Source organism: Trypanosoma brucei (assembly GCF_000002445.2).
Source record: "Trypanosoma brucei brucei TREU927 chromosome 11 chr11_scaffold01 genomic scaffold, whole genome shotgun sequence".
Classification (NCBI taxonomy): domain Eukaryota; phylum Euglenozoa; class Kinetoplastea; order Trypanosomatida; family Trypanosomatidae; genus Trypanosoma; species Trypanosoma brucei.
Window position 1 is genome coordinate 213,706 of NT_165288.1, and position 24,756 is coordinate 238,461.

At 49.1% G+C, this 24,756-nt stretch overlaps 9 protein-coding genes across 9 annotated transcripts, besides 7 other annotated features; all 9 read left to right on the forward strand.

Moving 5' to 3' along the window:
* Positions 1-412: 412 nt before the first annotated feature.
* On the forward strand, positions 413-2,818 carry Tb11.03.0300 (hypothetical protein, conserved; the record flags this gene model as incomplete). Its single annotated transcript, XM_823084.1, has 1 exon — positions 413-2,818. One exon carries the CDS (start codon positions 413-415, stop codon positions 2,816-2,818), a length of 2,406 nt encoding a protein of 801 aa, XP_828177.1.
* Positions 2,819-3,170: 352 nt separating this feature from the next.
* Positions 3,171-3,214: a repeat region.
* Positions 3,215-3,343: 129 nt separating this feature from the next.
* Positions 3,344-3,364: a microsatellite.
* Positions 3,365-3,405: 41 nt separating this feature from the next.
* Positions 3,406-3,434: a sequence feature (AT_rich).
* A 143-nt stretch (positions 3,435-3,577) lies between these two features.
* Positions 3,578-3,597: a microsatellite.
* Positions 3,598-3,768: 171 nt separating this feature from the next.
* Positions 3,769-3,793: a microsatellite.
* Positions 3,794-4,399: 606 nt separating this feature from the next.
* On the forward strand, positions 4,400-5,140 carry Tb11.03.0290 (protein kinase, putative; the record flags this gene model as incomplete). Its single annotated transcript, XM_823085.1, has 1 exon — positions 4,400-5,140. The coding sequence occupies one exon, from the start codon at positions 4,400-4,402 to the stop codon at positions 5,138-5,140; it is 741 nt and encodes a 246-aa protein (XP_828178.1).
* A 452-nt stretch (positions 5,141-5,592) lies between these two features.
* Tb11.03.0280 (hypothetical protein, conserved) lies at positions 5,593-8,439 on the forward strand (the record flags this gene model as incomplete). The annotated part of the gene is made up of 1 exon (XM_823086.1): positions 5,593-8,439. The coding sequence occupies one exon, from the start codon at positions 5,593-5,595 to the stop codon at positions 8,437-8,439; it is 2,847 nt and encodes a 948-aa protein (XP_828179.1).
* Positions 8,440-8,905: 466 nt separating this feature from the next.
* Positions 8,906-8,932: a microsatellite.
* Positions 8,933-9,021: 89 nt separating this feature from the next.
* Tb11.03.0260 (hypothetical protein, conserved) lies at positions 9,022-9,762 on the forward strand (the record flags this gene model as incomplete). Its single annotated transcript, XM_823087.1, has 1 exon — positions 9,022-9,762. The coding sequence occupies one exon, from the start codon at positions 9,022-9,024 to the stop codon at positions 9,760-9,762; it is 741 nt and encodes a 246-aa protein (XP_828180.1).
* Positions 9,763-10,807: 1,045 nt separating this feature from the next.
* Positions 10,808-11,341, forward strand: Tb11.03.0250 (cyclophilin A; the record flags this gene model as incomplete). The annotated part of the gene is made up of 1 exon (XM_823088.1): positions 10,808-11,341. The coding sequence occupies one exon, from the start codon at positions 10,808-10,810 to the stop codon at positions 11,339-11,341; it is 534 nt and encodes a 177-aa protein (XP_828181.1).
* A 953-nt stretch (positions 11,342-12,294) lies between these two features.
* Positions 12,295-12,323: a microsatellite.
* A 52-nt stretch (positions 12,324-12,375) lies between these two features.
* Positions 12,376-16,044, forward strand: Tb11.03.0240 (hypothetical protein, conserved; the record flags this gene model as incomplete). The annotated part of the gene is made up of 1 exon (XM_823089.1): positions 12,376-16,044. One exon carries the CDS (start codon positions 12,376-12,378, stop codon positions 16,042-16,044), a length of 3,669 nt encoding a protein of 1,222 aa, XP_828182.1.
* Positions 16,045-16,867: 823 nt separating this feature from the next.
* Positions 16,868-18,109, forward strand: Tb11.03.0230 (isocitrate dehydrogenase, putative; the record flags this gene model as incomplete). The annotated part of the gene is made up of 1 exon (XM_823090.1): positions 16,868-18,109. The coding sequence occupies one exon, from the start codon at positions 16,868-16,870 to the stop codon at positions 18,107-18,109; it is 1,242 nt and encodes a 413-aa protein (XP_828183.1).
* Positions 18,110-19,315: 1,206 nt separating this feature from the next.
* On the forward strand, positions 19,316-22,978 carry Tb11.03.0210 (hypothetical protein, conserved; the record flags this gene model as incomplete). Its single annotated transcript, XM_823091.1, has 1 exon — positions 19,316-22,978. One exon carries the CDS (start codon positions 19,316-19,318, stop codon positions 22,976-22,978), a length of 3,663 nt encoding a protein of 1,220 aa, XP_828184.1.
* A 315-nt stretch (positions 22,979-23,293) lies between these two features.
* On the forward strand, positions 23,294-24,604 carry Tb11.03.0200 (hypothetical protein, conserved; the record flags this gene model as incomplete). Its single annotated transcript, XM_823092.1, has 1 exon — positions 23,294-24,604. One exon carries the CDS (start codon positions 23,294-23,296, stop codon positions 24,602-24,604), a length of 1,311 nt encoding a protein of 436 aa, XP_828185.1.
* Positions 24,605-24,756: the final 152 nt, after the last annotated feature.

Below are 24,756 nucleotides of genomic sequence, written 5' to 3' on the forward strand. Positions count from 1 at the left end.
ATTGTCGAACTGATGACAGAGTGGAACTTGTTTGAAACGTGTTGTGGGGGTGGAAAGCTGTTGGATTCTTGCAGAACGTGTTGCTTTCTTCCGATCTGAGGTAGTACCTGTTATCACCTTTCCGAAGTGGATTCCCCTTCTCTTCCTGTTGCTTCAGCTTACATCATTTATTCCCTTCATTGTCTTGTTCCCTTGACGAAAGTGTGTCCAGACGAAATTCGTTTTAGCTTTTTTCTTGTGGAAGGAAGAGGTAAAGGTAGATATCGGGGAAGACACCCTGACGCATTACCGCGCGTAGCCGTTTCCCCTAAATTACAAGCTGCACTTCTCTCTTCATTGTGACTTGACAGTAGAAATGTGAGTGTACGTGTTCGACAGATGTATTCAGTGGGATCGCATTTACCACTCCTTTATGGTTGATCACATATCCCTGTGTGTGCTTTTTGCGTCACCTCTTTCTTTCCCTCTTTCAAATTTGTTTTTGTTCATTTTCGCGTTCTACAGTAGGGAATTATCGTCGTGGAAGCGTCGAAGGGTAATGGCAAAACATCCCGGTGAGGGGGAGGGCGAACAGCAAAGGCTGTCAATGGGGGCAAAGCGGAGCACTCATGCCCAGTCGCCGTCACAGCCACCGGACGCGACGGCGGCACCAATCGAAATTCTGGATGCGTCGAAGCCCTTACCCGGCGATAGCAGTGACTGCAGACCTGGAAGTTCTGAGACCATTATAGTTTTCCCACCTCCAAGTATTTTTAAGCGTGTGGGCAGCACGCAACGCCCATTGCGGGGCGACACAAAACCTCATGCCTCTGGGACTGCTGTGTCTTTCGACGAAAAGACCACCTCCCGGGAACCCATAAGCCACCAAACAAAAGTCAATCCTCCTCCATCCATAAATGTGCACCGTGTGCCCACCGGTGGGCAACCAGTACCGGCTGGCCCAAGGCAAGTGAATGAGGTGCCACCGAAAATGGATGATGACGCGGCGGACACCGCGTCGACGCCTGAACCTGACGACGAACATCTAAGAAGTCTTACAGTGGACGTGATGTCTCCCATAATTTCGGAGGAGGGAGAAGCTAAGGGCACTGTCACCTGTCCGGTGGACGCTATTTGTGAGCAAGTTGACAATTTGTCCTCAGACGGTGACAAAGCTGATATAGCATTTGTATTGTATTCTCAGTACCTTAAAGATTATGAACGAAAGCCATCGTTTACCGCAGATACATGGGATGAAATCAAGTACGTGGGCGATAGCGGAAGGCGGTTTGGTGTCCTGTACGATGAGGAGCGGGGCGCTGTTCAACTTATTTTATTCGGGAAATGTTATCGAATCTTCATCCTCTCTTTCCTGTTGAGGTTTATATGTCTAATACTTTTCTGGGCGGTTATGTACATGTTGGCGTCTCGTAGCAAATTTTCGCCTGGTGGCTTGTACTTTGACACGTTATGCACTATTTTATTTGCCGGTGTGGTTGGTTCGATCATATCTAGAGTGACGCGTGTCCCCTCAGTTGCTTGCGCAGTCCTAGCGGCTGCTTTATACAACAACATTCCTCCCACAGGCAGCCTTACGGCAGGCACATCTTTGGATATGAGGGGCGTAATTAGTTTGTTTGGGCTCACCGTCGGTATGATTAGGGGCGGGTTGGCATTAAATCTCAGGGCTTTAAAAGCCAACTTTTTCCGGTATTTGTGCTTCAGCGTTGTGCCAATGGTGGCCGAGGCTTTTGCGCACGGTTTTCTCGCAAAGATCCTGTTTCGTTACCCGACTACTACTTGGGCGTTGTTGCACGGGTTTATTGTCACGGCTAATGCTCCAGGTATCATTATACCCGCCTTGATTGAACTTCAAAGAAAGGGATATGGTACCCGAGGCGGTCCCGGTGTGATGATACTCATCTCTGTTTCTGTTGAGGCCACCTTCTGTGTTTGGACCATCCAGCTGTTGTTGGCAATCCAGTTCAACACCATGGGTCTTCTTCTTGCGGGGTTGCTTGGACCTATACAGATAATAGTGGGACTTGTGGTTGGGGTTGGGCTGGGGTACGCATTTTACTTCGTTGTATTTGATATTCTGTATAAGGAGGGACAGCGTGTGCCGCTCCGGGAGTCAACCATCCTTTACGCAACGCAGCGTCACCTGTCACACGTTAGACTCACATCATGCTTCATTGTCATGCTCGTTTCCATGGTTTGCACTTCCGTTGGCCGCATGGTGTCTTGTATTGGTGGGGCTGCTGTGATTATTGTAACAATGCTGGCCTTGTTTAGTCATTGGTGCGACGTCGCTAGCAAAATGGAGCACCTTACCGCTAAGGGTGACGTATTGGTATTCTTCCGTGTGCTGTGGGATTACGTTGCCATGCCTGCTCTGTTTGCAATGGCCGGTGCCAGTGTTAATTTCTCAGAGGTTTTCAGTGGGGATTTCTTTGCTCCTGGAATTGCGTGTGTGCTTGCTGGGCTCGTGGTGCGCTGCCTCTCTTCAATGATCACACCGCTGCTTCTTCGCATGCCCTTCACATGGCGGGAGCTCGTTTTCTGTGGCATTGGATCCCTTGGTAAGGGGCCCATGCAGGCAGCTTTTGGCGCGGTCCCACTCATGTTTTTGCAAACTATGGGCGCAAATAGCGGGAACAGCACTGGCACAGCAGATGATTTCTCAGCCGATGATGATATTAAACACGCCCAAACTCTCAAAAATAGTGCCGTGCTTTCGATGCTTGTGGCTTGCCCTCTCTGCTCTATCCTGCTGGGGGTACTGGCTCAGAAGCTGTTGCGGCGTGACGCCCCCAGTGTTCCAGCTGCTGCAAAGTAAAGGGCAGCGGAAATAAATTTGCAAGCAAACGCAAAGAAGGTTATTTTTGACTTTGGATGGCTGAGGCTGTTTGGGGAGGTCGGCGTGCGAATGCGGAGGAGCGAAAACTCGTGACTCCGCGGCAGCCGGCATGTATGAATACCGATTTGCAGGCTTGCAGACGCGCGTATGCAATAGCTCGCGGATCTCATCAGTATGTGTGTGTACGAACAGGGCTTAACGGTTGGACTTGTCATACATAATAATCTGTCTTTCTCTTTGCTATCCATAAATTTGGATATGCTTGTGGTTTATTAACACCGTGAGGAATGAGGAAGATGCGGCTACACTTTGGTGAATGGGGAAGAGGTTCCCATCTCCTTCTCCTCCTTTTTCTTTTCTCCCTTCTCCCCCTCCCAACTTCCAACTCCGGATGGGCAGTGCCTTCATAAAGGCACACGTGTACGTATGTACGAGGTTCCCCCTCCCCTGTGAGGAGCAACGTCACTTGGGCTTAAACGATGTATGCCCATGTGATGTGGTACTTATATATATATATATATATATGATGGCGTGTTTTCCTTTTCACTCAGCTCTTGTTGGTGTTGTTATTATTATTACTAATATTAATATTTTTGTAAAACTAATTACTCAGTTTCACTTGTTAATGAGGACGGTGTGGTTTCGTAATAATACTTGTAATGTTTCGCTCCGACATCGATGGGACGAACTTTACGTGTCTGTGTGCACAAATACACGTATAAATAAGAAGTTGTAGTAATATATATATATATATATATGTGGATGGAGCGGGCATTGCCGCCTTGCGGGAGGTAATGAGCAGAAACGTGAAGGGGGTGCATGTGCCATTTAACATTAGAGGTGTTTATGTTTTTTTTTTTTAGTAGAGAGGAATCAATCCCCAAGGGGATATGGTATGCTGAAAGGGTTTAAAGGAAGATATTTAACTAATATATATATATATATATATATATAGATCATAAGAGTATGTAAGTGTGCCTAAATGGAGGGGATGTATAGCATCGATAATACGCGTTTACATTTGTGCTAAGGGGGAAGGGGGCGAAAAGGCGGGAATGATACCATAAAAATTACGGACCGGTGCGTGTTCGGTTTCTCGGGTTCATCGGCTTCCTTCTAGGAAAATGATTGAAAACAGACGAATTCGGCTTGTGCGTGTCGTGCCTACAGCCATTTTGTGCCGTCGCTGTTTTTCGCCTTTTTTTTTTTGTGCCATACCGCTCTACTCCGGTCTGCCTTCGTTTTTTTGTCGAAAATAAGTAGTATTTTAGCGGATTTGATTATTATTTTTGCTGCTTTCTTTTTTTTTTCCACTTCAACACATGGCGTCCCTTATGCCCGTTATTAATATTATTTCCCTTTTTTTTTCAGCACTATTACTTCTTACGGCTGTCACCATGTGGTTTGATGATCGCTGTGGTACGTTTCAATCGCATTGGGTCTCAGCTTTCCTTTTCTTCCATTTTTATTTACTTCTCTTCCCCGCCTTCTCACCTTCCTCTCAAATAGTTTTGGCTTTGCTGTTGAAGTGGGGAGTCACGGGTAAGCCGGTGGTGGTTGATGAATACGCACGCGGCCGCTGTTACGGTTGGGTCGGTGCTGTTTCAATGCGCCGAGTCACGTGTGTATGAATGCGATTTCTACAGTCACCCTGCCGTATGCAAATATCGGCTTCCAAAGCCTTACAGGCACCCTACATTGGATAAAAGGCTTCGTGAGCAGCGCTCTGTGCGTGAGGCAAGGGCATTGGTGAGATGTCAAAAGCAAGGGATCGCGGTGCCAGCGGTGTATGCCATCGACCGTGAGAGTTGCGCCATCGTAATGGAACGAATTATTGGGATGAGTGTACGGGACGTGCTTAATGAGGCGCAGCGGCCGTTGGAGGGCGCAGTGTCACCGGTGGCCGCCCGCCTGTTGGAAGGGATGGGTGAAGTGGTGGGGCTTCTGCACAATGCTCATATAATCCACGGGGATCTTACAACCTCAAACTTCATGTACCGAACAGCAACTGTGGCGGAGGGGAAGGCTGATAGTGCAGCATGTGGAGCCGCTCCACGTGATCGTCTCGTCGTGTTGGACTTTGGTTTAGTGATGGACAAAAATAGTGCGGAAGAGCGTGCAGTCGACTTGTATGTTCTTGAGCGGGCCATTAAATCGTCGCACCCGTCGCTCGAAGGCGTGGCTTCAGCGTTTATCTTAAACGGCTACCGTCGTACTGCAGATCCACATCAAGTGGAAGCGACTATCACACGTCTTGGGGCTGTGCGGGCGCGTGGTCGCAAGCGTAGTATGGTGGGATAGGCAATAATAGCATTTACTTGTCGTTGGCGGTGACACTCCCCTTTTTTCTCTTCACTATTTTTGCGTTTCGTTTTTCCCACTTGGTTTACTTGTCAGGACCGATGGTGCCGTATGGGTCGCCCTTTTTACTTGGGCGGCGTTCGCATCGATGTGTGCTTCCGTATTTGCACGATGTTGAAGGGACGTGTCCGCTTCATATCTCTGCTTAATATTTGATTTACCTCTTCGACGCGGTTCCGCAGGCGGCACTACGCTCTACTTCCTGAGCTTGTTGATTATCTTCTTTTTTTACCCTTCGTAAACTTGGTGTAGGCGCTGCGGCACCCCGCAACCGCAGTTAACATTGGATTCGAAGACGTCCCAAATACAATAGGGAGGCTTGGCAGAAAAGAAGAAAAGGGAGTTAAGGAGGATAGGCTTCTTCACTTCGATATAGAACACCATAGAAGCAAATGCACGCTGGCACTCCAACGACGCGAGCCGCAACCCCCGTGCATTCGAAACATCAGCCACTGTTGATGCCAGCTAGAAAGAGAGCCTTGTCGCCCATACCTCAAAGGCTGCAGCAACGCCCCTCATTCGGTGTCGCCTCACCGAAACGAAACATGTTGTTTCAACGAGTTAAAGCACAAGATGAGGCGAGCGTATCGCTTCCTGATGAAACTATTCGAGAGCTTCGCAATACCCGAAGCCTATTTCTATGCTGCCGGAACCTTTTATCGTTCGGTCACATACAGTATCTGGAGCACATGACAAACCTTTCCTCACTGAATGTTCACATGAATGCCATCTCACGTTTGGAGTGTCTGTTTAATCTGCGAAACCTCGCTGAGCTCGACGTTAGTGCGAATGAATTGCGTGACGTTGATGAAGGTGCGTTTGTGGGCCTTTGTAAACTCAGGCGTCTCAATCTTTCCAGCAACTTTCTCACTTCGCTGAGCGGTTTCAAGCACCTTCCCGCCCTAGAATGGTTGTCCGTCAGCTTCAATGAATTGGAAGATCTTGGAGAAGTGCAGCAGCTTCCGTGCCCACAGAAGTTAGTCTACCTCGACGTCTGCGGGAACAAAATCCCCTCCGTTGCCAACCTAGTGAAACCACTGGGAAAGTGTTGCGACCTGGCGGAACTCCGTGTAGAGGTTCCACGAGCCGCTCTTCTTCTTCCCACGACGCCACCCCAACTGCAGCTACGGGAGAATCCATTCTGTGCAACTGAGTCAAATTATGTGGAGCGCATTCTTGCAAAATTCAAGAGACTGAAAGTACTAAACGGCGTGCCATGCGGCTGTGATCTCACTGAGGATTTGCATGTATCATCCTATAGCGCTGCTGCGAGTGAAGGACCGTTAACCAAAGACAATGGAATTAGTGTACGCGAGTGCAAGTTACACCCAATAACCGCTGCAGATTCTCGCGATACAGCGTCGAGGGGTGAGTTGCGCGATGCAGGACACTGTCGGAAGGAGGTGGTAGGGGCTGCAGATACCAGCGGTGTTGCTGGTAACGAAGTGAGAAACAGCAACGACTGCGATGGTTCTGGAAGTTTTCTCAACGTCGTAGAGATTACCTCTTCATCAGAGGGCCTAACCTCCCCGGTGTGTGTCTCTCGGGGTGTTACCACCGACTTGTCGGTGCCCCCCCATAGGGTTATGCACCTTTCAAGTACGGATGACGTTGCCGCGCAAAAGGTTCTGGAAGATGATAACGCACACCTCAAGTTGAGTCTTAGGAGGTTGCAGGAACAATTGTCATTGCGCATGGCACTTGAGGAGGATCTGCGTCGTAGTCTCGAGGAGGCTCGTCGCAACCATGCGTCCCTAGTTGAATCTTCCGAAGTTGAGTCCAAGCGGTTCGGTCGGCAAATCGATGCACTGAAGGATGAATTGTCGCGGCGTGCTCAAGAATCCGGTGTGCTGGAGCGGCAGCACCGTGCCAACCTTGAGAAGCAAATGAAGAACCACAAAGCCGCTATGCGGGAGTTACGCCAACGAGAAGCTGTTCGGGCTGCCCAAGATCTGGAGGAAAAGCTTTCGCAGGTCCACAAAGAGGCTGATAAGCGGTCGGCTGAATTACAGGAGAGAGTTGATAGCACTCTCAAACAGAATGAGTGGCTGCAAAAAATGAACGTGCAGATCGAGGAGCGTGTGAAACAGCTTCAGGCCGAGTTTCTGTTGTGTGAGCAATCTGCCAAGCTTTGCGAAAAGCGTTACCTACTAATGTTGGAAGAATGTTCCTCTCGTCATGCGGTTGAAGTGGCTGCGCTTAACGCACTTGTGTCTAGTGGTGCGGCATACCTGCATCTGTGGCAACACCACGGGCGAATGCTGTTGGTGTCCCACAGCAACAACCAGCAGGAGTGGAAAGAATATACGAGTAAGCTGAAGAAGCACTACGAAGGGATAGTCACGCAGCTTCATGCCGCGCAGGCCGCACGAGGCACACGTTTCGACGTTGCTTGTGACCCTATCGTAGTCAGCAACGAGAACCTTCGCATGGACGAAGAAGTGCCCAAGCTACAGGAGGCCCTGTCCCTTGCACGTGAATCTGAACAATTGGTGTCCCGTGAGAATGTACGGTTGCTTTCGTGTGTGGCGGCGATGGAAAAAGAGTTGGCTGATTCGGTAAAGTTGCTGCAGGAGCATCAAGCGGCTGCCCGTTCCGCGCAAGATGAGTTTACCCGGGAGCGTGATAACCTTCTTCGCACACTACACAATCTACGGGACACAATTCGTAAGAAAGATACAGCATACGACGAGCTGGAAGCTGAAGCGGAAGCCAAGATCGATGAAAAGAGGGCCATCATCGCCAAACTGGAGGCTCGGCTTGAAGAAGCCAGGGAGTCGGCGGAATGTCAGCGGGAGGAGGCGGCGAAACTTCTTCGTGTGGAGGAGGAGCTGCGGCGTGTCAAAGCTGAGTTCAGTGCAATCGAAAAGGATGCTTCACTACAAACTACTACCCAGCAGCCTCAGCTCAAGGAGTTGATGGATGCGCTCGACGACAGCAAGCGGAAACTGGCCACTTTGACTGCTCGTGAACATCAACAGTCTGTGAAGCTCGCGCGTGCAGCGGAAGCCCTAATGCTCGTTCGTAGGCAACTCGTACGGTTGGATGAGGTAAACACTTCTTTAACCAATGAACTTAGTGAACGTGAGGCTGCTTTGCGCGCAGCAACAACTGAAAATAGACACCTTCAACAGCAGTTGCAAGAGATACAGGAGACTGAGCGAGCCCGGCACCGAGCAGCTTTGCAAACCCTATCCCAATTGATGGTGGGGGGTATTGAAGGTGCAACAAGGGCCTAGTCGTCATCTTTTTTTTTTTTTTTGGGAGGGGAGCACGGCACGCTTGAACATGAATTACCTCTAGTGCGTTGCGGGACAAGTGGGCGCGCTTATGAGAATCGCATTCCTCCATCCGGCCATATAAGCGCCCTAACGCAACCGTAACCAACGACAAACGGGTATGTTGGGGAACTGTTTTCACGAGGCGACCGGCTACATGGTTCTGCGGTAATGGAGTTTGGGGGGAGGGGATTGCACATTGTATGTTGAAGTAGCTTTTCTTTTGGGCCCTGTTGCAGACAGCGCCAGAAAAGTGAAGGGATGGGCATGTTTTTTGCAGGATTATTTTACAAAACAAAGAGAGACAGGAAGTGGTGTGCGAAGGTTAGCGTCAATTGGGTAAGTTTCCTGTATTTGCTTTCCATTGTTATTGTAACTCAGCACCCTTTGAATTTTTTTTGTTTTAGTCTTTGTGGTCTGCAGGTTCAAGGAGCGAAGGAAGGAAGGAAGGAAGTTCGCTGTGAGGAGTTGGTAACCCTATAGGCCAACCACGAGGGAAAGAAGGGGAAGGAATTGTTAAGTGTGTGGCTTTGTAGGGGGTAGATGGTGGTTAGTCTGAGGAGGTTTCACTCATATGCCAATAGCAGTAGGGGCGGTGCCACCACGTGCTTGATTACGGGAGGGGGGAAGGGGCATTTTGCTCTAACTGTGTCAACCCGTGGTCGCTTTTATCGTCCGTTGGTGGACGACGGAATTAATTTGTGGCGTCGGCGCATGGGTCGAATCCACAAGGGTTGGAGGACATGGGAATACCAGCACACACGACCTGATCCACGGCCTTTCCCAGATCCACCGGTGAATGATTACTTTGGTCGGAGCCGCATTTGGAACCCGATTGCATGCAAGTTAGGCTACGTAAGGAAGAAGGCTGATGAATGGGGTTGGCCCAACAAGCCACCGCCGCCGACTGGGTTGAGGCACTCGCAAGAGTTTTTCCCTTTCTTTTTTGAGAGGTATTTTCCGGATGCGGAGGTCCGTTTGTTGCTTGATAGTGTCCTAAACAACGAAACAAAGCGGCCTGTTTTTCAGATTCCGTGCAGCATGTCCAAGGTAGAACTTGTCAACTACCTCAAAAACATTTACGGTATAGACAACGTTGTTCGCGTAGAGGTGCGGAATCGACGTGGTCGCCGATACAAGAACGAAGTGGGTGAGATCAAGATGATGGACGACTACAAAGTCGCCGTCGTGGAGCTTGACACACCGGTTTCTGTTGAGCTGAAGCAAATAAAGGGAACGGAGGACACGTCCGATAATAGGCCCCAGGAACGAATCACTCAATGAGGGGGGTTTCTGGAGGCAGCGTGAAGTGAGAAGGAAGGGAGGGAGCTGGGGTAGCTGACGTTTATTTATTGGTTGCACGTGAGTTTGATGCCAAGCAGCGTGCATCTTTTTTTTTTCTTTCTTGTATTAGTTGCGAGCAGAAGGAGTGGGCCGCGACAGCACTAACCCATTTGGTTCAACTCCTTGTTTTTCAAATACTGCAGTCATTTCCATTTTTTCTCTTGTCGCACGTCGATGGGATCACATTTCAATCGGCACTACTATTCACCCGTCCCACAATGTTCTTTTGGTAGTGTTTCGCAACCATATATGCGGGTTGTAACTCTAAGTTGGTGAGGTCTTGCAGAGGGATGTGGAGTACTGCTATTGATAAAGGTTACGGGGTGTGGCGAATAACAAGGCTTACTGATATGATATTTTCTCTTCGTACTTCGGGTCCTCCGTCGGGTGTGTCCGTGTGACAGGAACCCATATGCGTCGCGTGTCGTATTTTTCTTCTGCATCCTTTGTTGTCGATGGGCGTCAACTCGTGGAGGAGCGGCTGCACCAGGATCGTTGCTAATTTAGTTGGATGTGGAGGTAACCGGTGGAAATTTGGTGCAATTGTGTTCCTGGTGGCGAGTGCGCTGTTGAACTGAATTGCGGTCACGACATTAGGGGATTGTGATCCCAAGCAAGGTTGGTACGTTTCCACCTTTCTTGTTTACGTACTTCCCCCGTTTCTCTTTTGGACGTTACGTTTTTTTTTTTTCGACTGACCGGTGTTACTTTGTTTTATGCCAAGCTACACGTATGGGGGACTTCTTTTTTCCCCTGTATTGTGCTCTACTGCGCGTGCAGCTAGCATGTGTCACCCGTATGTCTGCACCTCTTTGCACTACGCCACTGCTCTTTTACTTACCTTGCCGTCACTCAACTCTTCTTTACCCCCTTTTTTTTTCTTTATTGCTTTCCTTCCTTCGCTGCGCCTGCGCACTTCTTCTTGTGTTTCATATTTACGGAAGTTGTCGTTGAAACCACCTATACCTATACTATTTCGCATAAGATGTCATACAGGCCCCACCACGCAACTGTACCCACCAATCCCAAGGTGTACTTTGATGTGAGCATTGCAGGTCAGGCAGCCGGCCGCATCACCTTTGAGCTCTTCGCTGACGCCGTACCAAAGACGGCGGAGAACTTCCGTGCGTTATGCACTGGTGAGAAGGGCTTCGGGTACGCCGGCAGCGGCTTTCATCGCATCATTCCGCAATTCATGTGCCAAGGTGGTGACTTCACTCGCCACAATGGCACAGGCGGCAAGTCCATCTATGGTGAAAAGTTCCCCGATGAAAGCTTCGCCGGAAAGGCGGGTAAACACTTCGGCGCTGGCACGCTTTCCATGGCCAACGCTGGCCCCAACACGAACGGTTCCCAGTTCTTCATTTGCACGGCTCCCACTCAGTGGCTTGACGGCAAACACGTCGTCTTCGGTCAGGTGCTTGAAGGCATGGACGTCGTCAAGGCAATGGAAGCTGTCGGCTCGCAAGGGGGAAGCACAAGCAAGCCCGTCAAGATTGACTCGTGCGGCCAACTATAAGAAGAGCACGTAGAGGCGTGCACATGCAACATGAAATTACGCTCCGATCCCACTGCTTCCCTCCCCTCCCCGTACTGATACACGCACAGACGAACACCGACTAATTTTTTTTTTCCCTCAAGAAGTGCAAGTTGAAAAGGGGAAAAGCAAGCAGTAAAAGGGACAAAGGAGATTATTAAAAGCAGAGGAGCAAATAAAAAAAAAAGAAATGAATAAGCAAAAGAAAATGTCTGGCTTCCAAATGAAAAAGGAAAGAAGAAAACATATGGATCGTCATATTCTTTGAGGACGGTTTGCTGGAGAAAAGAAGAAATAAATGACAATTTCTTATGGTTAAAGAAAAAGAAGAAGAAAGAAACAGAAGATAGAGAATTGTCATAAATAAGTGAAAGATGGGAGGGGACAAAGTAATTAAGTGGGAGTCATACTGCGGGGAATACCACAAGGGGAAAAATGCTAGGGATGAAACGAAACAAAAAAAAATGTATGAGGGCAAACTCACCTTAACCCCTAAAGAAACTGATGCTAGTGTGCTATGTACTCCTTTCAACCTTATGTACCCCTTGTATTTGCGCTCTTCTCTATTATTTTCTTTTTTTTTTTTACTTGTGTATTTTGTGTCACCTGCACCTTCTGCGTCACGCCATATGGACGTCGTTATACAGCTCCTTTGTGCGCTCGGCAGCTATCGGTTTTTGAACCGCAACGAGCAACCAAAAAATAGGACTAACAAGAATTTGTACAAGCACTGAAGGGCAAAGTGCTTAGGTTAGATTGAGTGCATACACTCATCCACCAAGGAGGGAGAAAATAATTAACAAAAGGTGAAGAAACGAAAAGGAGAGAAGGAGGGAAAGAAGAGCAGTTAGTGTGTTAAGTGAAGAAAACAGATTAAAGAGGAAAAATATTTTTGTTTTGTTTGATTTATTATCCGTTCGCTGCTACAGTGTACTTTATTATTATCATTATTATTTTTATTATTGGAAGTTGTTCAAACCTCAGAGGGTGTAACAACTTCACCGGGAACGGGCAATATGAAGAAACTCAGATCATTTCTTCCCTGGGTTTGTGGTGTCTCATGTGGTGCTGCGGTTCCCTGCCACTCGTCCCGATGCACGTCAACGCTCGCTAGCACCTCATGGCACGGCAGAGATTCGAATGCGCCTTCACACCGTCAACAAGCGTGCCTTTCATCAACTGAAAAGAGACTCCGACGCTCGGGCGAAAAGTTGGCGCGGCGTAGTACTTCCGCAGTGCTTATTAAAATAGCTGATCTCTCGTCAACGTTACCACCGCAGGGAATTCGGTGCTGCGAGGACTTGGAGGGGGCTCCGCTTAATACAGATGACCGGTTGCAGGTGTTGCTCAACACATGCATAAGTACCCCATCCGCTGAGTTGTATGAAGAATTAATAAGATCCAGTGCTGCACTCTACAGGAGCTCAGCCGCGCAGCACTGGGGTTTCTACGCCCGGGTGTTGGCAAACTATGGTGTGCAGTGCTTGGTAGATCAGAACACTGGGAAGGCAGTTGAGGTTCTCCGGAAAGCTATTGAAATAATTTCCTTCTTCGAGGCTGATACCGCTGTTCTACACCTCCGTGTCCTTCTGGCTAATGCTGCGGCGTGTGAGGGTCAGTACTTCGCTGCACTGTGTGAATACGAGTCGTGTCTTGCGGTGATGCGGGACTTTCCTGTGGAATCGTCACTGCGGCAACTCGTTTCTGGATCCGAGATGTATATGCCTCTTAGCCGAAGTTATATCAATGAAGACTACGATCGGTTTCTAGAGGATGAAGAGGTGGTCCTTCGTGCTTTGGGGCAGGGCCAAAAACAGGCGGATGCGTGTGTTGACAAAGCGGAGAAAGCCCGTGTCGCAATGACTATGGCTCGTTTGCAGCGAAGGCGAGGAGAGAAAGACGCAAGCCTGACGCTGTACACCTCGGCGCTTCGTATGTTGCTTGGTGCTCACAACCCAGATTTGGAGATCCAAGTACTGCATGATATTGGTCTTCTGTTGTGTTTTGAGGTGCTAGACGTCACGCAGGGTCTACCGTACTTGCAAGCTGCAGCTGAGATGGCGTGCGACAGAGCACGCGTGGAGCTAAACGGCCCCAACTCTGATCAGGGCGAGAGCGGACCGAGTCACAGCAGCTACCCACTGGTGCGTACAAATATGGAGAAGGGGCTGCGCGCTCGCCGTGCTGTGTTAGCCCTAGTCGACACAGCTGTTTGTTATGCAGAAAATGATGAGGTGGGGAAGTCGCTAGGGTTCTTTGAGGAGGCAAAGTCACTGATGACGGAATGTGGAATGCAAGAACACTCCGCGTGGATTTGTATGAAGTACGCGGACGCACTTTCCAGCGCCTCGCTCCTTGATGCAGCTATACGCATCTACCTTGATGCCATGGACACAATTCGCCTTACGGAAATAAGTGGTGAGAAGATGCAGCTGGCATGTATGGGGATGGGAATGTATTTGACGCAGTCGGAAGTGGAAGGTCGTCTGGCACACTGTTTTCAAACCCGTGTAGGGGATTACCGGCGTGCTTGTGTGCATTACTGCCAAAGCATCCGACGGTGCGGGGTGGCGGTTCGCTGCCCATTCCAAGTTTCACAGGAAGGCAAAACACTGGCGGAGGAGGAAATAGATCCAGAAACCTTGTGCTGGATGCTTGAGAAGTATGCCGACTGCTGTGTGCGTGTCGGAAACGTTAAGATTGCTAAGGAGGTTTTAGAGCACCGCGTGCGTGTGGAGCAAGGTGTGGGGACACCATGTGCTGCAGCACTGTTGCATCTTGCCGAATTACACTCCAACGATAACGTTCCCAGAGCTATCGAGCTTTACACTCGCATTCTATCACTCCCCCAAGATGCAGTGGAACCGGATACACTGCTTCAGTCGGCGTACAATTTTATCGCAGTTTGCTACCAATCGAAGGACGAGGACTTTGAGGCGGGACTTTCTAACGTGCAGTGTTCCCAATCCTCTGGTCAGGGCGATATGGTCGATGAAAATACACCGACTTCCAGTGAGCTAGCGCCAGTGGATTACGAGAATTCCATTATTGCAACATTCAAGAAGTCGGCTAACGTTATATTAGCTAGTCACACCGTTAACAAGACGAAGCTGTGTACAAATCGCGATGACGAACTGAAGACTCTTATGGCTCTTAGTCGTGCTGGTTTCTTTTGTCAGCGTCGTGGCTATGAATCAGGTGCGGAGGAGCTGTATCGGCTTGCAGTAGACTACGCACGGCTGACTGACGTGAAATGTAAGGAATATTCCCGCGAACTTGCCGTTATGCTCGCAAACTACGCCACCGTTGTTGTGCACAAGGATACCGAGTTGGCCAAGAAACTGTATGAGGAAGCCGTAGCAACGTGCCCAACCGATGAGAACGTGTCGAATGCGGCTGCTTCCTTCTTTGTTCTGACGGCAAACTATGCGGAGGGTCGTGCGTGTATTGAGCGCCTTGTAGCAGCAACAACCACTAATGCTGTACTTCAGGGGTTATATGGGAAACTAGCATGGTTGGGTGTGGTTTGTTGGGATGAACTTTTGCATGAGGAGCGCCTTCTTTGCTTAAAACATATGCTCTTTGCGTTAGGAACAGAGTCTGATGCGGTCGTTGCAGTCACTGCCAAATCGCAACCAAACCCATTTGCGGGCCCTCTTCCGGAGGATTTTAAGCAGCGGCTGCTTCGTGGTGTTACGATATCGAATGATCAAGAGACGGTGAGTCTTGCTTGTTACATAGCGCAAACGAAACTGTTTCATGAGGGGAGGTTTATCAACTCATGTTATAAAGTGGCACTAAAGCGATTCCCTCAAGGTGCAACCATTCTGGTAAACTATGCGAAGTTCTGCGGTGATTACAATGCTGTAGTTCTCGCTCGCAAGTACTATGCTAAGGCTTTTGCTTTGTCACACACCGATCTGCGCATCACTGAATGCTACGCTCACTATCTAGCATTTTTGAACGGAGGGGAGCGTCAGAGAAGTGAGCACCGACAGGTTGTTTGTGGGGAAAGTTTAGTGCGTTTCCAGGTGGAGCGGAGCGCCCTTGTAACGTGCGCTATACAGCACGCCCAGTCGCTTACACTCTATGGTAATTATGTGGCAACGAGCATGCCGTCACCAAGTGTTCCAGTAGTTTCCTTTGAAGAAGCCCTGCGGCTGAATCCTGCCGACTCCCGCGCAACTTCCTTGTACTGTTCATTCTTATCCAACGTGTATGGTAGCGCGTTGGACATGAAGAAGAATCCTGAGGCGAAGGAGCAGCTTGCCCGGAAGGTGACAGACTGTTATCTCAGTTGCCTGAAACTGCAACCGCATTCCGTGGCCGTACTGACGGGGTTGGGGAGTATCTATATTGACCTTGGGGGGCGGTTCGAAGATGCGGTGAGGGTATTGGAAAGAGCACGACAGCTTAGCCCCAACAACCCGACAGTGCACCGTCTCCTTTGTACGGCTTTTCATGAGGAGTGGGTGAGGGAACAGCAGTCTGAAACAACGCTGACGAACAAACGTCTTCAGTGGTTACTTACCACTACACACAAGCTATATGAGGCTACCATTGCACTAGAGCCAACCAACAGTGTGGTATTGGCAAGGTATTGTCAATTTGCGCATCACGGTCTTCAGGATAATGCCCTGGCCACTCAGCTGATGCAGCGTTTGCGTGAGCTTTCAAGAGAGTAGATCGTCGACCCCTCCAATCTTTTTGTTTGTTGCTTGATCATGTTTCTCACAAGCCCATTTGTTTCTGTCGGTGAAGGAGTGCTCGAAGCGGATGAGGCTAACTTTCCCATTTTATGTTTGTTTTCTTCTTTTTTAAGTGTCTACTTGTTTTTGTAAGCTCCGAGCGACATTCTTAGAATCCGAAAGAAAAATGGCTGTCGAGGGACGACCTTTTTTTTTTTTTATGCGACGTGTATTATTTGTACCACAACAATACTTTTTTCTTTTTGAACACGACTTGTACCGTTCGAGGCCCTACCATACGTGTATATATGTATATATGTATACATCCATATACCTGTAGTGATGTACGGTCCTTCTTACTTTTCGTATGGTGAGGTGCGTTATATAAGGATATATTACGTGCCACCACCAGAAATTTCTTTATTTGTACCAACATTAATCACGATGATCATCATAACTATAATCATAAGCTACGGGCATGTGTGCCTGTTTATGTTCTGTGGTAGTGGTGGTTGTGGAAAGTGTGCGTCCATGCATTTCAGTGTGTCTTTTCCTGAAAGAGAGGACTGTTTGCACCATATTTTTTTTTCTGTCCTTGATCTCTCCGCCACTCATACTTGCCCTCTGCTCCAACTTTTTTCCACTTCTTTGCGGTATGCACTTCGTAACGTAGAAGAACCATTGTTTTTTTGTTTTTTGCAATCAATTTCATTTTAGTTTTTACGGGGGAAAAAGGGATTCTGCAAGGTTGTTTGGGACGAGTTATTAAGCGTGGTTTTGAACATTCGGACACGAGATTTCAACAACAAAAAAGGATAATATGAACAAGATTAGTGCTACCGGTGTTCTTGTGGAGCTGGACGGCGATGAGATGACCCGCGTGATTTGGAAGAAGATCAAAGAAACTCTCATCTTTCCGTTTGTTAATGTCCCTATCGAGTACTACGACTTGAGTATGGAGAATAGGGATAAGACGGAGGATCGTGTGACAGTTGAGGCGGCATATGCTATCAAAAAACATGGAGTTGGAGTAAAATGCGCAACCATTACACCCGATGAAGCGCGAGTAAAGGAGTTCAACCTCAAGAAAATGTGGAGGAGTCCCAACGGGACAATCCGAACCATTTTGGGTGGCACAGTCTTTCGCGAGCCCATTATATGCAGTAATGTTCCCCGACTCGTCACAACATGGAAAAAGCCTGTCGTTATCGGGAGACACGCGTTCGGTGATCAATACAGCGCCACAGATGCCGTTGTTAAGGAGCCGGGAACATTTGAGATGCGTTTCATACCCGCCAACGGCGGGGAACCGAAGGTTTACAAGGTGTTTGATTACAAATCAGGAGGTGTTATGATGGGAATGTACAACACCGATGACAGCATACGGGATTTTGCCAGGAGCTGCTTTGAGTTTGCCCTCGCCAGGAAGTGGCCTCTGTATCTTTCCACGAAGAACACCATACTGAAGCATTACGATGGGCGTTTCAAGGACATTTTCGCGGAGATGTACAAGGCCTTGTACGAAACTAAGTTCAAAACTTGTGGCATTTTCTACGAACACCGCCTAATTGATGATATGGTTGCTCACTGTATGAGGAGTGAAGGCGGATACGTGTGGGCCTGCAAGAACTACGATGGCGATGTCCAGTCGGACAGTTTGGCTCAAGGATTCGGGTCCCTCGGGATGATGACTTCCATTCTCATGACGCCGGACGGAAAAACAGTTGAGGTTGAGGCTGCTCATGGCACCGTCACGCGGCATTATCGGGACTATCAAAAGGGTAAAGAAACGAGCACGAACCCCGTGGCTTCCATATTTGCATGGACTCGCGCCCTTGCACACCGGGCTCGCGTGGACAACAACAACACGCTCCTGGAGTTTACCCAGCGACTTGAGGATGTCATCATCGCCACTATTGAAGCGGGCGCCATGACGGAGGACCTCGCCATTTGTATAAAGGGTGAGAAGAATGTTGTTCGTGCGGACTACTTAAATACCGACGAGTTTATCGACGCGGTTTCGCAGAGGTTGAAAGTGGCAATGCAGAAAAGCAAAGTGTAGTCCGGGACCTGAGCGCAACCAGCTATTTGGTTCTCTGCGTCGTGAGTTATGGCACAACATCTGAGCAATTACAGAATGTGTCTTGGAAGTGCTTATGTTTCGACTGCACAGTTTGTTCGTGCTCGCAAGATCGTAATATGAACCTACGCAGGTTCCTTTCTTTCTTTGAGCATGGATATGTGCTCCCTCTTCAATGTGACTCCGTTGGCACCACATCATTTCTATTTATTTTGCATTTGCGCGGGACATAATGTGTCACTGCTGCATACGAAAGCACTGTTTGGTGGTGTAAGGGATTGGACCGATGATGGGGTGTTTTTTTGTTTGTGTCGAAGGGTATTGTAAGGGAGTTTTTTTTCTTTATTTGTTGATTTCTCTATTTTTTCCCCCTTCCTTCTATTATCTACAGTTGTTAACTAGTTTGTTTTCTCTTTAATATTTTATGTTTGTTCTCGAAGCAAATGTGGTAGATTTCCATAGGGGCAGCATCGCCGGTTGTTATATATTTCCCTTTTGTCGCTCCCCCTCAGCCAACCCGAAGCTACGGATGGGTACCAAAAGTGTGGAGTAAAGATGAAAGTGTGAAGGGTGGTGGCATCCTTAAGTCAGCGCTTGCTGGCACCGTATGCGACTCCTTTCCTTTCCATTGTTATTTGTGTCCCTTCGCTCACCTTCCCCTCCGAAAAAAAAAAAAACGTTTAAATATTTAATGCAATCGATTTTTCTTTTGGGTTTCTTACAAAGGTATGCTTCTTGATTTTGTTTGTTTTTACTACTTTAAAAAAACGGTGTCTTCCTTCCGACTAGGGAAGGGGAGAAGAGTTGGTGCGTGCGGCTGCATGAGTAAAACGGTACCGGGACCGGGCTCTCTAATAGACATGAGGGAGGTCAATGGCACATTCGCATATATATATCATTTTATCTTTTAACACTATGGGGGTTTATTTTCGTTTTTGAAGCTGAGCATGCGTGGGAAAATGAGGCGGTGGGGGAGGAGATTCCTTGAAGTCGCTTTCGTCATGTGCTATCCGCAAGACTCTTTGAGGGGTCAGTTTCCGAGGGAGACAGATAACAACATCATCATAATGTACTCAACCACACACACAAAAAGCAATAACTCATTGCACCCTTTCATTTTCTTTTCCACCTCGACCGATCTCTCTCTAATTCACGGCTCGTGTTGTGTTTATGTGACAGTAGGAGGGAATGGAGGTGTTCGATCTGGCGGCCTTTCGCACTAGGATGAATGATGTGGAGAGGGATGTCAGGGTAATGGCATTGTTTGACCTCCAACAGGCGTTGAAGTCGACCGTTTTTAAACCCGACAGCGTAACGTTAAGTAAAATAGTAGAGTATGTTACGACGTGCTTTGCACAGAGCGAACCTTGTAGGGAAGTTCGATGCAATGCAATAAGACTTGTCCCACAGCTACTCCTTTTGTCCGGTGAGAAGGACCAGGAACGTTTAGTATCGCTCCTCTGCACAAGTTCCACTTCACAAAGGGCGCGTTTCGGCGAGAAAGGGTATTCGGAGCTGCACGACAGCGCCGCTCGTGCCCTCAAACTGGCTTGCGAGTGCATGTCTTCAAAGGCCCGAGCAGACGTCGAGAGTTGGCAGCGTCTGGTGCCTGTTGCACGGAAGATCGCCGACGCACTGTCATCTGCGTTGGAGAAGGGAGTGGAGGGAGTTGTTAGGGAGGGGATATACGACTGCATTGGGGTCCTCATATATCCGTTTGGTAGGGTATTCATATGTGATGTTGGTTGTGTTTTGACCAAAAACGCTTTGGCCGATGTCCATCACACGGGCCAGTTGCGTAGACGTGCTATTAGTTTCCTATCGTTAGCATCTCCGTTTCTTTCGGAGGATCTGTTCGATGCCGTTTTTGAAGTTGGAGTCCGCGGGTTACGGGAGGGAAATCACCGTGGTGCGGTCGTCATGCCTTATTTACAGTTGTACGAAGGTTTGGTTAAGGGTTGCCCATCACGTGCGAAGACGGGTGCACTCGAAACTATGAAATTCCTCACCGACGGACTCAGTGCACGTTTAAGTCACGAAAGCGCGGATGCGGATGCATTCGATGACGATGATTACGAAGTGTGTGACGCTACAGTGCGGCTGATGCACTTGATGGTTTGTCAGTATTCCAAGGAACTGGCTACCATCCATTGTGCTCTTTTTGTCCAAGCACTAGAGATTGCCAGGTTTGATCCCAATTACTGCGACAACATGGGGGGCCTTGATGGTTGCGATTCGTCGGATGCATCCGGGTTGTATTTCACGGAGGACGATACGGACATGTCGTGGAGACTGCGGATGTGGGCAGCTCGATTACTTGCGTTATTGATTGAACTGTCTCCCTTTTCCACGGAATTAACACATCAGCTAGGTTGTGAGGTCTTATCCTTAATTGGGGACCGTGTGGAGGAGGTTCAACTTGCCGCTATTCATTTCGTTGACACCGTCATCCAGAGTTCGAGGGGTGCATCTGTTTGTACATCGCTGTTGCTGTTTCTGCAGGGTGCAATCGACCCTTTGTTAGGTGCTCTGAACACCCGAGAGCCGAAGGTAGTTGTTGCGGCTGCCAAAGCGCTCCAGAACCTTTTCTATTTCCACTGGAGCGTTTTCACGACGGAGGTGTGCCGCGCACATGACATTGTGGATAAGTTGTTAAAGGCCCACCTGACTGGTAAGGAATATGCGGTCGTTGAGCTTACCGCGCTCGCTGTGCGCATGTTGGAGGGTACCTCTCATGGCCAACCAAATATTAAGTTGGTTACCAAGCTCCTGGATACAGTTTACGCGGCGGTAGATGCGTATGTGTGCGGTGGGATTGGTCAAATTGTTGTTTGCTCGGTGAAGGCCATGGCGCATACCTCCGGACTTGCGGGCGCTGCTTACTGTGAAAGGTGCATGGAGCTTTACATATCACTCGCGCTGAACGCCAATTTCGGTGGTGAACTGATTTCCTCCGCTGTTGAGGCAACCAGGCACTGTATGTCTACGTTTGCGGCATCACTGTCTGTGGACTACTTTCGGCGTTGCGGAGGGCGTTTAGTGGTGCTATCGGAGGGAAGGCAAGTTGCCATTCGTTTGCTGAAGGATTTGACGGCTTCCGTGCCGGCGGCTCAGCTCCAACCCCAGGAGCTGGAACGACTGAGTAATAGTATCGGAAGGCAAGACCGTGCGGTGCAGCAACACATTGTGTCCATTGTGTGCAACGCTCTTGATAACAGCGGCCAACTTACCGCGGAAACGTTGGAGGATATGTTCGAGTTTGCGCGGTCAAACTCTCTAAAAAGTGGTGATCGTTTGTTGGTTCAAGCAACGCTCGAGATGTTGGAGAAGATTTGTAGGAGGTTCTCCAATTTAGGTGGACGAATAGTGGACCAACTGCTTCCAACCGTTTGGGAGATATTATCGTCCGCACCAAAATGCGCTGGTCATCACCCCTTGCTGCTTGTGAGAGGCACCGCGGTGCTGATCCGCTCGCTGCACCAGATGCTGGAGCCCGCGCAGCGTTCTGACTTGGTTGAACAAACACTTCGGTACGTTTCCCGGTCGAAGTTTCGTGAAACGAGTAGTGAGATACTAAGAGGTGTAGCATCGGTAGACGAAGGCATACTCGAGAGGGTTGGTTCACTCATGTCTGGGGACGATTCGCTTCTCTGCATTTGTGTGGGTACCATAGGAATGTCCGTACCGCTGCCCGATATGTGGGAGGCACGGCTTTTTAGATTTCTTTCGTCCACCGGTGCCGAGAACTTAGGTTCTGTTGTGCCTCTGGCTGTGGGTCGTGCTGTCTCGAATGCACAAAATCGTTCTCTCATGGAGCGGGTTGTAGAATCAGCAACGAGAAACACAGGCGGTGCAGCTTTATTTTGGAGGGCGATCCATGAGGCTGCACTCACCACGGTAGCTGGGGCAGAATTATCTCCCTTTAGTGATCCGTTCTTCTGCAAGGGCGTCGTAGAAAAGCTTATGGAAAATCTGCTCGAGGATGATACGGAGACTGCTGCCACCGTTTTGGGAAGTTTTGCTCCGTTTGTCCGTGATTATCTGATTGACATAACGGCAACTCATTTGAGCGATGAGTTGGACTCCAAGAAGGCTGTGTGCATAACTGTGCAGCGTTATTTGCTCTCGAGTGTCAAAAATACCGATGAATGCCCCAGGTTGGTGAGCGCTATTGAGAGGGCTTTGCGTTGTCTCAGTCGCAAGGCAGATTTAAGGGTTCGATTTGCCGCACTTCAACTTTTCGCCACGCTCCTCTCGGTGAAACCACATCTTCTTATTGGTTCGTATGTTCGAGATGTGGTGTACCCATGCGTCCTTGAAGAGTTGTTAGAGGACCCCACTCTCGTGCTCGCCATCAACCTTGGAAGTTGTACTCACAGGGAGGACAGGGGAAAAGAGATGCGGAAGTTGGCGTTTGAGTGCGTTTCAATGCTGCTCCGTGATGCGGAAGACCGGGGAAAGGAAAGTATCCTGGAATACTGTGGCCGCTATGAGGAACTTGGCCGATGTCTTGTTCATGCTTGCGGACCGAGAGGAGGGGGAGAGACAGACGGAGACATAAACACTAAGGCAATGGACCTCATTGTGCGGTTTCTACGACTTTGCCCGTCATCACCCTGCGACGGTTCTCAGGTGATGGTTTTGTACGAAAAGCTCAAGATGGCGCTAGGGGTGGACATTGAGCGCACTGCTCAAGACGCCTCCAAGAAGCAACTCTTGAAGAGGCAAGCACTCAACTGCATCATGTGTCTTAGTGAGTGGCCACCTTTCTCATGTCACCCACAGTGGCAGTCGCTCGTTTTACTCGCTCAACAAAATCCGCTGTTGCCAGAAGCAATCAAAGTGACGTGATGTGGGAGAGTGACGTAGCACGATCGTTTGTAGCATGTTTTTTTAAATTCGTTCCTTTCCGTGTGTGACAAGTGTTGTCTAGTGTGTATCGCTCGGTTCTGGTCGCGCTTGCATATAAGCTAGCAATATCGCAATTTCTTTGTCATTTATTGCGTCCCCCCTTTTCCCTCTTGAAACAGTGTCACTCGAGTGCGATCCTCTACTGCCTTTTTTTATTCGTTGTGAGGATTCTTCTCTTTCTCTCTTATTTACCGTTCTGGCTAGCTGTTGTGCACATCCACTATTTTTTTTTGAAGTGTGTGGGAGGCTCACGGCATGCGTACAGGGCGCCTGTTGAGGTGCTTGGGGAATGAACTTAGTGTACCCTTGGGTTCTCACACTGCCGTACTCAGTAGGGTTTTTTGCCCAAAGATTCAGTCGCCCGAGCTGGCGTCCTTGGCTGTGGAGACAATTGAGGTGATACCGCAGCTTGACCTCCTTCACACGGTGGCGGTGCTAGATATATTCTCGCGTCATGGGATTCGTCATGAGCCGCTCATGCTTGGTTGCTTATGGAAGGTTTTCAAAGCTGAACCACCGACCAGTTTGTGTCAGGGACACGCGAGCCTGATGCAGGGTTTTGCTGTCCGTACGGCAACTGCTTTTCGCATTATGTGTCAGCATGGGTTAGTTCATGATCCCCAGCTTGTAGCTATTGCCCTCGGGCGGTGCACTGAATGCGCCCCGCACATGACATTAGGTAGTGTCGTTGACGTGTACGAAGCTGTGAAGGAATGGGATCGGAAGTTTTTTAGCATTGCCGAGGCTGCTTTGCACTCGGGGGGCGCGTCTGAAGAGCAAATGGATGACGTCTCCAGTGACTCTCCCACTTTATTTTCAAGTCAGCCAAATATGATGGATGTTTTGTGCGGCGAGTTGGAGTCCCGCCTCATCTCGGTGGCGCGGGAGGATTATGAAGCCTCCGTTCAGGATGCGGAAAGGTTGCTGGGGTCACTTGCTGCCGTGGGAGTTGCAACTGGTGATGTTGTTTTAGCACTTTGTCAGCTGATCAAGCCCCTAAAAGTGACGGCTGATTCACTGTTGAAGATGATGGTGAGTTTACACCAAGTCCACATGCGAGTCGTGGACGTACTGGATTACAATGCCAATGACTGGGACATTCAATCGGCCCGAAGGGAACTCGTGAGGACACTCACAGCTAAACTTTTGTCACTACGGTCTCGGGGGAGCTTCGCCCGTCATTGCGATCGGCAGTTGGTGGTAGGGTTTCGAAGACTGTTTGAAAAGTATCCGGCACTCGCGGATGATGCACCTCAGCTGTGGGATGCGGTGCGCGCCGTCCGTGTGCCGCAGAAAGAAGTCATGAAAATGAATGAACCTTGTCGATTCCTTGGCGGTGAGTTGTTCAAGGGTAAATACGCTGTGAAGGTGAAACCTGTCACAACAAGTGCGGCGGAGGTGGAGCGGTTTGTTCCGCCGCAATTTAAGACGTGGAGCGGACCCTCTGTGGGGAACAATCGTCACAAGAGTCCGAAGACACCGCGTGTGGTGGGTTTTGGAGTCCAGAAGATTTCAAAAGACTACATCAAGATGAAGCGAAAAAAGTTCGCCCCCAGCGTATGGTAGGGCACTGGCCGGATGATGGGATGCCCGTTCGGATGCATAGTGCTTTCTGTAGCCTTTGCTACGTGTGCGTGGTGGAATTCTAGTTTTCTTTCGTGTTTTGCCGTAACGTCCGCTATGGTTTCGTATTTTTTGTTGTTGTGTCGTATGCGCCA